General features: G+C 40.7%; 1 protein-coding gene across 2 annotated transcripts in view; it reads right to left on the reverse strand.

The window, feature by feature from the left end:
* The window catches only part of KCNC1 (potassium voltage-gated channel subfamily C member 1), a 116,443-nt gene extending 104,091 nt beyond the window's left edge, over positions 1 to 12,352 (reverse strand). For both annotated transcript variants that reach the window (XM_019474524.1, XM_009288769.2), the window contains exon 1: positions 11,683 to 12,352. In XM_019474524.1, the coding sequence (XP_019330069.1) occupies positions 11,683 to 12,252 (570 nt within the window). In that variant the 5' untranslated portion in view covers positions 12,253 to 12,352. The remainder of the gene's footprint in view (positions 1 to 11,682) is intronic.
* Positions 12,353 to 12,374: the final 22 nt, after the last annotated feature.

A 12,374-nucleotide genomic window follows, 5' to 3' on the forward strand; every position in this document is an offset into this window, starting at 1 on the left:
GCAAAGCTGTTTAAACAATGAAAGAAAAATTTTTTTTCAGTATTTGTCTTTTCTAAATTCTAATACAATTACGTTTCTGTTATAGCAGGAGTAGATTTGATAACAGATGGTAAAACTGCAAAACTGTCTCTGCTTCATTAGAGCCCCTGGCAAGACTCCTATATAAGGTAAATTACAGTAGAGAGGGATATTTAACAATGTACCCTTCACAGTTTCCACTAAGATTTTGAACTAGTATTATGTGTATCATGAAGGCAGTGAATGTAATAACTAGAATGTTTATTGATCACTTCTGGGTTGGTTGGTAATGCCAGAGCTAAAGCATACATGCTGTAAAAGGCCCTAATCTTGCAAAGACTTGTTCTAGTGCTTTTCCAAGTTAAATTTATCCTGGCAATAGTTTAATTTAGATCACTTTCCTTTAATGGTGATAATGCACTTTGAAATATTAAAAAGTAATAAAACATAAGTGATCAATTTCCATTTAAATTAAAAGAATGTTTAAGTTAAAATATTGATGAAAAGGCAGCCTTCAAAGATTTTAAGATTGCTTGTATTTACATGGCATGACTGAAAGGTGACAGATTGATAGCCCTGGGAAACGTAGGTCTTTTCAAAACAAATTGTGATGTGTCCTTACGCTGACCTGGGAGCTCGCTTTCCAGTGTGGCAGAACTGCTCAGACTCTGGGGTGAAAAAGTTCGCTCTACTTCTGCGTATCATCTACTTCTGCATATCATCTCATACTTTTTGTGCGTTTTGTACATTCCTTCTCCCTAGGGGCTGCACAGAGATCACTAAATCATTGCACGTGGCTCATCCTGGAGTCAACCGCATGATGACAACATACGGTTATTTCCTAACAGGAACTGGCTTTTGAACTAGTGAGTGGTTGAAAAAAACCACTAGCGTTGTCACACTGTCTCTGACAATGTCACTACATATATCTGTTTTCTGCTATTAATCTTGCTGAATTCACTAGCCCAGAATTACCACACAGGAACAGCTGCTTAGTTCCACATTATTGGGAAATGCTGCTTTGCCACATACCCAATATATTGGTTTGTGAATTCCTCATACCATGCAAACTGGATCGACTTCACTAACTGCCTGGATTATGCATCTGTCTGAAGTTGGGAAGTCTCTTGAGCAGAGACGGATGAAAATTTGAAATCCTGCAGTTGGAGGAAGATATTAAACCTGAAATTTCACATTCTAAGCAAAAAAACCTGTAGCCACTGGATTATTGCATCCGAGGAACTGTTTCACGCTACTAATATCTCCTGTTTTCATTTGAGCGTGTTTTTGAAAACAGCTTATATTCAGTGCGTATTCGGCAAGTACATTTAAAGGACTGTGCCTGTTAGTGAGGAAAAATTGTGGGCATTAACAAGGCTTTGATATAAGGCAGTTGCCAACAATACTAAAGCAGTTCTGGGCACAGGCAGAAACAATACTATAGGCACTGGGTAATTTTAATATGCATTTTAAAAAAATTATATCTGCAGGGTTAGTGTTTTGGGAATTGTAAGTTTAAACTCACATGGCTACATCCTTTCATGAGTCTGGCCTCAGAAGTGAAGATGCAGGAACTGACTGCTAGATTTCTGTGATGCTGGAGCGATGGAGAGATGGTGGGTGCCCACCCCTGCTGTCTTTGCACTGGCTGGCACAGCTCATACACATACCGCACCTTTTGAAGAATCATAGCTTTGGGTGATCTTCTGCTCCAGCCCAGGTTGGTTTGGGAAACACTACATCTGAGTATAGTGTAAATTCTTCCCAGAGATGCTTACTGTTAACTTGCTGTTTTTATGGCAATAGCATTTAGAGGTGTCAACAGAGATTATAACCTTACTGTGCTAGTTACTGCAATAAACACATAGTAAGGGAGAGATGAAAAAATGCAAAGCAAGTAACCTGAGAAAAGTTCTTTTCCTATTTTGAAAATGACATACTAAGATTAAATGTCTTGTATGATTCCACACACAGTAAAATTCATAGAAAATGAGAAGGGCTGAAGCATACCCAAATGACGTGGCTTAATGAGCTAATATAACGTGCTGTCTGTGTGCTTGTGCCATTGCAAATGTTCGTTTGCTGAGCTATACGAATATGGCCTGCCTTCATACTACTGGCATGCTGTAGATGCTAGCTGAAACTCCTGAGAGGATTCTTCAGAGTTAACATATGCAAGCAAGTAGGGCGCACAAATAATTACTTTAGATCTGCTAACAAATGCTCGCTTGATAAGCTGCATTAATTCAATTGCTTGCAATCATCTGTCCAAATCTCAGGTTTTGGGGTTTTTTTTTGCTTTCTACGTAGGTCTTGTGTATATTTCTGTGGATGTGTGGACTGTTCTGAATGAACGTTAAAGATCACCTAATAAGAATCAACGGCTTACCCTGCTGTCCTAGCCAAGATATCCTTAGAGGACAGTAAACGTGCAGTTTTAGGAGTCGCTATAGTTGATGGTAGTACATATGTGAACATAAATTTGTGTTTTGGAGTTGAAGACGCCATAGAATTGCTATTGAATTTCAAACTTTTCATTTGCCTTTAGTCCATGCCACTGACACTTACAAGGTAAAATGAGCTGCTTTTCTTAGCGGAGCGGGTTCTCCGAAAGATGTTTTCTTTAGAACAGTGAATGCACTTTTGCACTATTGATTTCCTGCTGCTTAGACATAACTAACATTTCAAGTAATCTATACAGTTTTGAAATTTACATTAGGTCTTTTAATAAAATCACTAGCACCTTTGGGACTTCTTGGTAGGATAAACACTGAACTCCTATCAGCTGAACGCAAAATTTCAATATTGCTTAAGCAAAATTCAGATATAAGCTGATCTGCTACCGCCCCAAAAGAAGAAAACCAACCACCACCACCACCCAGCAATTGACTCAGTCTGGTATTGGTTGAGCTATCATAGCATGGTTAGGTTGTTCTTGGTTTGTCCTTACAAAGTGCTTTACTGAAAAAACCTGAGTTAAAATCAGTTCTGCAGTATGCGGGACACATACCCAAGAAGTGCTAAGACATACTGTCACTAGATTTCTTGCGAAACTCCACACTATAAGCAATGGGGAGATCCATGCTAAAAAAAGAAACAGAAATAGCACAATGTGGCTGATATGTTGTCTTGTTTTTAGAGTAGAGATCAGAGGCTGCTGCGAAGGCAAGCCCTTTTGCATTGAGTATTGTGGCAGTTACACAATTGTCCTTGTCCTGAAAAATTTTGCCTGAAGTAGGTCTGTGTGGGTCTCTATGGCTGGATCCCACTAAAATCAGTGATAGCTGTGGCAGTGGCCTTATGGGGTGGGATTTTACTGACGGTCTCTTAACTCCTTGCCCATGTCCTTTTCTGCTATAAAACATGACCTCCCTTCTGCTGGAGGTTGTAGGTACTCAGCATTTTTAGGGCTTTCTCCCTATTCATTTTTTTGAAGTCTGTTATCAAATTAGAAGCATTCTGATTGAAGGTTTTCATTTAATTAATAACTGGGTAAATCACAAAACTGGCCTCCACCATCTATACCTGTCAATTGATCCGGCGTAATGAAGACTGCAAGAATCCAAACTGAAAAACAGAACAGGGTTATTGGAATGAATTTTCAAAGTGAAATCTGCAGCTGAATTTCTGATGCATGTCAAATAATAAGCAACCTGGACTGACCAGATCTTTCTGTATTTGAATAGGGAAATGCAGGTCATGTTTAAAATGTGGTTTTGGAGGGCAAAAGTGGGCAGGTATAGAGATCCTGCTGCAGTGGAAACAAGGAGCTATTATTCTGTTGGTGTATTTCTGTGCACATTTTTAATTTTTTTGTGAATGCTGAGTAGATGATCCAGGAAATTCAGGAAAGCAGATGGATTCAGTTTGGTGGTTGTGCAGAACGAAATGCCTGTTTTAACTCATATTTGTCTCTGGGAAATTATAAGACTTGGTAGGAGGAGGTTTTGCCTTTGTTATTTAAAACCAAATAATTCATCTTACTGCTTCTTAAAAGGGACGTTCTTTCCCAGATTTTCAAGTAAAAAGCCAGTAGGATATTCTAAACCGTTCCATGTGGTCACAACACCACAATGGTCTTGACCTAACATTTTCTCAAAGTAAATCTAGCAGTGCTGAGATTTACTGCTGCTCCTGAAGTATCAACATAATTACGTAAGTGTGTGCCAGCAGCGTGTGCCTGTGTTGGTAGCTTGTGTGCAGCACACACATCGCTGGCTGTCCGCAGTGCACTGAAATCGGAGATTTATTACATTTACAAAGGGCCATTACAATGCAATTTTAACTTACTGTCATTAAAGGGTCTTACATCATAAGCAATCACTGCAAAAAGCCTTGGACTGAGATTTATTCATAATTTTTATAGCATGATTTATTAGAGCACCCATTATATCTTATAAATCGTATCTGAAAGAAATGAAAATCAATTAGGGCCTGGTCCTTTCACCTTTACCCGTGTTGGGTAGTACCTTGTTCTCAGCCCGAAGGAAACGGGGATATTCCTGGAGTAAGCTATCACTACAAGAGTAGGAGTGAAGATAGCAAAATCTGGGTCCTTACTGAGCACAGGAGAGAGATGTAAAAATTATTCTAGAAATGACAGCATTCAGTTTATATTCTAGGGGGAGGGGGTGGTTCTCCATAGATTCATAGATTTCTCTGATTTCATTCGATCCTAACACTCCTGTGTACCATTTGGAGTGAATCACATATTTATGTAATGCAATATTCAGTAGAGAAAGCCAAGTCAGCCTTCTAATACTGTTCTTTCCTCAGATCAAATTCAGCTTATAGTAACTGAGAAGGTAATTGTAATACAATTGCAAAGATCTCAAAATGGCTGTTCTATTAGTCTTATCCCCCAAGAATGCACTGAAATTTCATAAAATCAAGCCTATGCAAAATGGAAACTCAGTTTTGCCATCTGTATTTGTATGAGAAAGAATTACGCACTTGATTATCAATTAGGGCCCAATTTTTCAATCTGAATACCCCTGCTTGCCCTTTTTATTATGAAATACAGCGCTTGGATATGATTTGGTTGAATGTTAATTGAAGTCATGTGGTTTGAATGGGGATGTATTCTGTAGTCCTTTGCAGTAAAAAATGCCAGTAAGATCATGAAGAGCTTTGTCAGTATTAGAGCTCTATGTTTTGATGCAATGTGCTGAAGATGCTCATGTCTTTAAACGATTATGAAAATACATATTTGAATATGTATGTTCCTAATAAATTACTAAGATCTATTGTGCTTCAGTGCTTTGGAATGGAAATCTGCAATGTATCTATTAAAAAAGCAGTATGCTGCAATTAATTTGTTATCCTGAACCATACTGCAGGAAAATTCATTTCTGTCCTTGAAGTTGGTGGTAATTTTGGCACTGAATTTCAACAACAGTAAGGCTGGGCCCTCTGTTGCTGATTTGCTAACATCTCTCCTCACGTTAAAAGAAAGGAAATATGTATAGACTTTACTAAAGTACTACCACAAATATACACAGATCAGTCACGTATTTCTAAAAATAAGAAGGATGAATACCATTGAATACTAGACTGCACAGCAGAAGAAAAAACAAGATGGAAAAATAGTTTTCCTAGATATAGTCTAATATATCACACTTTTGTGAGCAGTTCTAAAATAGAAATATTATAACTGATCCACGGATCTTATTATCCTTTGTCTCATGATATACCAACAGAGAATACCAGTATTTTGTTGCCTTTTTTTCCTAACCAAAACCAAAATAGCAAATGTCAGGAGAAGGGCAAAGAAAATAATTGAAGGCACATAGGGATGGATTAAAGAGAGAAGGGACCAAATATCATACTGAAACCAGTCACTAAATTCATATCGATTTCAGTGGCACCAAGGTTACATTTGCAGAAGTATTTTGGGATGGTTTAATTTTGAAGTCCTTCCTCATATGGAAATCCCACTCAGCATCGTAGGAGGTGGCGGTGATAGGAAGGCATATATATGTGTATGCATATGATGGTATGATCCATACAATCACAGCCTTGGCTAAATCAAGTAAATTTTGTAACCTAGAAACATTAAAATTAAGTAAGATTAAAAAAAAAATAAAATGGCAACAGATGCTGTTCTTTTTTAAGGTTTTAGAATAATAGAAATAAAATTAGAAATAGGCAAATGGATTAAAAAAACCTTCCTTGAATTGAAACTGCTAAGTCTGTACTAGCCAGCCATAGATTTGTCAGGTGGATAACATCATCCCTCTCATCTCCCTGTGAGGTTGTGACTTCAAAGAGATTGTAAGATGTTCTGGGCAGATATCATATCTTCCTGAACAACTCAAACCAATGAAGTCATGATTCTGCATGGCTGCTATGATTTTTTTTTTTTGACTCTGAAATCAGAGGGACAATTCCCAGGAGTTATTTGTGAGCGTGCCTGCTCCCACCTCGGCTAACTCGATAGGGACTGAACGTGGGACTTGGTCTGAGTGGTGAACACTTTCTAGCTGGCATTGCAAAGACTACTTTGGACAGGATGCAGAGAAGACTATACCATGCTTACTAATGGGTTACATAAGGATTTGCAGTAACATGTCCCTTGATGGGAGAAAATAGGAATAAAATGGGATTTTAGGAACTATATTAATAATGAATGATAGAATGGTAGTTAATAGATATCTATCTGTAATTCCATTATACTACAAGTGCAGGGGAAACTTCATTTAATGTGGAAAGATTCTCATTTTTCCAGAGCTATAATGCAGCGTGCAGTTAAAATTAGGCTGTCTCGTTAATCGTCAAAGTATATGGTGAGAATTACTGCAGCCAGCTTCAGTGCAGGATTAGACATGCCTCTGCAGGAGAGACCTTGCAGAAAGGCCCAAGGTGGGAGAGCAGCTCCATCAGGGCCTCTCTGATGAAATCTCACCCTGGGGAGAGGGGTGCCTGTGAGTAGGGGAAAGCGTGTGGGATGGCTCTCCCCCTTGCTCTCCCTATCTGCTCACGCTTGGCGGGAACCCCCAGAGCACTGTCCGCGGAGCGCTCCTGTGCAAAGTGTGTCCTGCGTCAGATGGCTGCAGAATAAGCTCCCCTTGTGAAGGGTGATGAGTATCTATTCCCACTCCCATTTCCCCAATTCCTGAGTTTAGCTGTACTGTGCCAGGGTAAAGGGTGAGCAGAAATCACCCCAGCCTCTAAGCCTCGAGACAGTATGGTTATTCGGGAACTAGGATCCCATAAGCCTTCTCATACCTACGGGATGTAGTTTATAAGGAGAAAAATCAGTTTAAATGAACACAGCAAAATTGAAATGCTCTTGAATGTACAAAAGAAAGCTGGAAGAAATCCCTGGGGAATACCTTTTCCTCATCTCTTCCCCACTACCCTTTTTCCTGTCTCCTTCTCGGTGTCGGAAACTTGTCCTTCAAAAATCACCCACTGAGGAAAGCAGATCCTTCTGCAGGATGTGAAGGGAGAACGTGAGGGAAGGGTGAGTGAGAGTTTTGCCATAAGCCTTTCCTCTTCCAGATCAGAGCTGTATAGCATATGCCAGGATGGCAAGTCAAGCTGTTAAGGACTTTCCATAGGACCCCAACCAGCTTTTATTTAAAAACAGTAAAAATGTTTATTTGAAAGGACTACAAAAGCTTTCCTGAGGGTTCATTAATGAAGCTTAACTGTCCGATTTGAACGTGAGCACTAGCACAGAATCTCAGCTGAAAGCTCCTGGTTCCCAAGCACTGACTAACCTAACAGCTGTGAATTAACACAAACACAACCTTATCCTGCTGGGGAGGAGGAGAAGGAAGGGGGCAAAGATGTTAGACATCTGCAGGCCAAACTCCCCAGGAAGTCAGTGGGAGCTTCACTAGTGTAAGAACAGCGTGACCAGACGTAAATATAAAGGAGAGAGGATGCTAAGAAAATATTTTTCACGCATTTGTGTACTGAGGGGCCTATGAAATCTAATAAGTGCAGAAGGCAGGAACTCTATTACAACATAACTCTTGGATATGCTGCTTTAGTGTATCTGTGTAGCTTTCTGTGTGACTCTATTTCCCCCTCTGCATCTACTTATGAAAAATAAATTTACAAAGTTGCCTGACGATGCAAAAAAGACAGTTCTAGTAGGCTTTAAAGAAACGTCTCACCAATTTAGGTGCACAATATCCATTGACATGAAGTGATATTTAGCTGCCTGATCAGATGCTTTTGAAAATCCACCTAGATGCCTGTCTATCTACATACGCACCCAGTATCTCTGTAAATCTGATCTTTTCCATCACCTTATCTGTTACTCTGTTCAAACCTCCAGGTACTAGACTTTGCCTCTGTTATCCAAATGTGGATTCTTTAAGTTACGGAGAAGTATGGCACCCATTTGTCTTATTAAGGTAGGTGTCTAAGGCGGTCTGTGATTTGAAACAAGCTACGTTTTCTTATTACAGATTTAGAAGACGATGCAATTTTTTAAAGTGTTTTGTCTTTTTAGAAAGAACTACCTTATTTAAGAAATTAATGTTTAGAAAACTAGAATTAAACTCAGCCACTATTGTTTTAACAAGAAACTGTTGACTATGTTGCACCTAAAGACAAATGATTAGTGACTGGGAGCTTATGCTTTATCAAAGTAAGTTTAGAAATAGACAAAATTTGCAGAGTTAGCTGATTTTGCCTGACATACACAAATGCTCTTCCAGTCTTCCCTGGCCGTCTGCAATGAGATCAGATGTAATTTAGTATGAGTTAGGTGCTGGTGAAGCAAAACAGTCAAATGTACTTGTATTTGTAAGCAGTGTCCATCAAGATGCTCCAAGAATGGCTATATTTGAGTAAATGCTAAGCTTTCTGTAGACAGTTCCTAAACATTCACTGAATTAGTGTACCAGCTATAGTCCAGAGAAATCTTGCTTTATTCAGATATGCAGGTTTTCATTTAATCTTAATATTCATATGCTGTGTTCCTTTTACTTGCCCAAGTGTAACCGTATAATGGTTATGTAAACCAATGCTTATGTTGTTATTTTGACATACATTTTGGTGCCATATGTAAACACCAAACATGTATATAATAACCACCATTAGTAGAAGTCTCAGATCCAATTAGGATGACAAAGTTTTGTCATGTATTTTTGTGACAAAATGGCAATGTGAATTTAAATTTTTGCATGACTGAAATTTGTAATTGAAAGTAGCGTACACAATTAAAAGTGAGGTAACAGCGGATTTGTTGCCTGACTACTTTACTAATGATTGCTTTAATATACTATTCACTAGTTAATGATGCTATCAGTTATTTTACTGTAAATTAGCTATTGTGAGGTTGAGGTCTTTTTGCAATGTCTGTGTCTCTACAGGAGCATAAATCAAACTCCCATCTCTTTTTACATCCATAACCATAACATATGGCTTTTATTAGAAAATGTTAAGTGTCTTATAATGTCTTCTTAATGGACAGTGTGTGCATGTGTTGATGATGAAAGCCATCTTCCTTCATGCAAAATATTAATGCATATCGCCTATGTCTCCATAGATACAAGTTAAAGAATCATATTTAACCCATGAAATATTCAGTATACACTTCAACTTTGCCCAGAATTTGTATTTCTCTAGTTTAACAATCCTTTAAAGAAAGAACAAGTTAGAGGTAAATCAGGGGTTGAATTCTACCAGGTATGCACATGTAATTGTGAATAAATGGTATAACATCCACTGCAAAAAAAAAAAACCAACCCAAACCCAAATCACTTTATGAAATGCCTATTCCTAAATGAAAATACCCATAGAGAATTAGAAAATCGAATTTATATCCTCCTAGAATTCCAGCTTGTGCATCACAAAGACTCTTAATATTGGTTATAGATACTGTCCTCCAACTTAAAAATATCCTAATGCTTTCAAGCAAAAGGGTGTTTTAGCCTCTGTTTGTAACCTTTTCATTGGGACAACATTACCCATTTGGCTTTTGGACCATTCCATAAAATCTTGGACAAGCACACTGCTTTGACTTGAAATGTGTCTTACCAACAGATTCTTGGGCACCAGAGAGATCTGCTATTCAAATCAACGCCTGCTAATGTTGGGCTTGATTAAAGGAAGCTAACTAAGCCTTTTGAAGGATACCCTCCAGCCTTCCCTCTCCATTTCCATGTTCCCTTGGCAGAAATCAGGGATTTGAAAGCTGCAATTCAACAGCGTCATCCTTTCATCTTGTGGTAAATATTTTATTATTCCTTTATCCTCCATGCTGTTTAAAGGAATTCATTTAAAATATTAACTTCTTTGTTCAGGGAGGAAATCTCCAAAGAGTATGCAAACAAGAATCTTTAGAAATGCACCGAGATATAACTCCAGGCTCTGCTCCAGCTTTCCCCATTCATTCAGTCTGCAGACCTGGCAGCTCCCTGCTGGAGATCTCTGCTCAGACCAAAAGTCTCCAGCAGCTGCTCTTCCACCACCCATTCATACACAATCAGCTCCCCTGTCCCTGCTCCCTGCATTTCCACTTCTCTTTCCTCCATCCATCCAATTTTCTCTCTAATCTGATCTCACTTCTTTGATCCTTCTCAAGAACACTGATCATCCTCCCACACCAAAGCACCACTCGTCCCTACCGAGGGCTGGCGGCAATTATGCTGTAACAAAGGTACATTTAAGAGAGGAGTAAAACCTATCCAAACCAATTTCTTTGTGAAGGCACTATCCTTCATCTATTTTCCTGCTTATCAATATGGGTATCTTGGGGGTTAATCCTGCTGCTGTTCCTGAAGTAGATGTTTTCTTTACTTTTGACTTCAGGAGCAGAATCAAATCCTAATTAATGTAATTATCCTCCTATGTAATAGTATGAAAGGTACCTACTTAGAGGAGTCAGATGGCTGTTTAAGACCATCTTTATCCACAGCTATGCTGTGAACTGCACCAGTGTGCATTCCTTTTCCAAAACAACTGCAGGCACCAGGAGGGGAGGAGTTGTCCTTCAGTAGCCAGGCAAGAAACCTGTCAAACACAGTGTCCCTTCTACATGAATGAACTCTCTCCTCTGATTAATACTTTGCATTTCCCACAAGGGAAAAGACAGAGTGAGGAGGTAAGTGAGCAACTGAATTCCCCATTCGCAGAGAAGCATGATCATAAATATTTAACATGGCATGTATGAGAAAAGAGAAAGGAACAGACTCCCTTTCCAGTCCAGGCTGAGAAACTCCCCAAATTCCCTGGTCCCAGAGGGGTTGCCTGCTCCCATGATCCTTTCTCTGTCTTGTAAAGGGGAGAGAGCCGTTAGCTCATAGAAGGCTGGACAAGGTGTCTCTCTTTATTGGGGGATGACTGACTGTAAAAATCTGGCCATGGAGGGACATTACCTGGTATAATGGAGATATCCCTGGCCTCTGAATGGGACCCTGCCCCAGGCTGTGGGTTTTTAGGAGCCTGTTAGAAAATAAGGGTCTCTGGAAGCCCACATACGAGTACACGAGCTCATGCCTTAGTGTCTACTCATGCCCCATGCATGGGGCCTGCTTGAGAGCATGGGTTATGTCCCCATAGCCCGTGTGTGATTTTTGTATGGCCACACACATGGATGGCTGCTCTGCTCTGCCAGTGGAGATAACCCTGATGATGCTGGGAGGAAGTGGGACTGAAGGGAGATTCGAGTGTTTTGATGAGGGTGCTGATTGCATAGCTTACCCTTGCATATCTGGATGAGTAGGGATCCTCGAAGAGTGCCCAGATGCGGGGCTGCCACCGTCTCCAGAAGCCCCCAGACCTGCCATCTGGGGAGTCACTAAGTGCTAGGCGTTTTGTCATCTCCAGCTCCTCTTCACCATCACCAGAGTCTCCGGTGCCATCTATGTCTCCGTCCTCGGCACTGCTATCCAGGGGTGCCCCACCAAAGCTGTCCAGAGCCTCTTCGGCGTCGCGGTGCTGCCGGTAGGTCATCCAACAGCAGGGCTCCACATCGGTCTCATCGATGCCCCAGAAGGCCAGCTCCTCCTCATACAGGGGCCCGCATACGTCTGCGGGGCAGTGCAGCTTGCCAGTGCGGTAGTAATTCAGGATGTGGGCAAAGACGCCCGGGTGCCGGTCAAAGAAAAACTCATCCGTGCGGGGGTCATAGTCGAAGTGGCTGTGGGCATCGGGTTCGGCGATCCAGGCCAGCCGAGTGCCGGGCAGGGTGCGTAGGGTGCTGCGGTAAGTCTGGTGCCTAGTCCCTCCCACGTTGATCACAATGCGGTCGCTCTCGTCGCCCTGGCCCATCTCGTCTCTTATTAGGCATGTCGCAGACTCATCCAAGCAAGCACGGCAGGCAGCAAGCCCGTAAGGGGACAGCGGCTCGGCGGCAGTCGGTGCCTAACCTGAACCCTGATCCAGGCCCACGG

The sequence above is a fragment of the Aptenodytes forsteri genome, unplaced genomic scaffold, assembly GCF_000699145.1.
Source record: "Aptenodytes forsteri isolate BGI_AS27 unplaced genomic scaffold, ASM69914v1 Scaffold8, whole genome shotgun sequence".
Lineage (NCBI taxonomy): Eukaryota > Metazoa > Chordata > Aves > Sphenisciformes > Spheniscidae > Aptenodytes > Aptenodytes forsteri.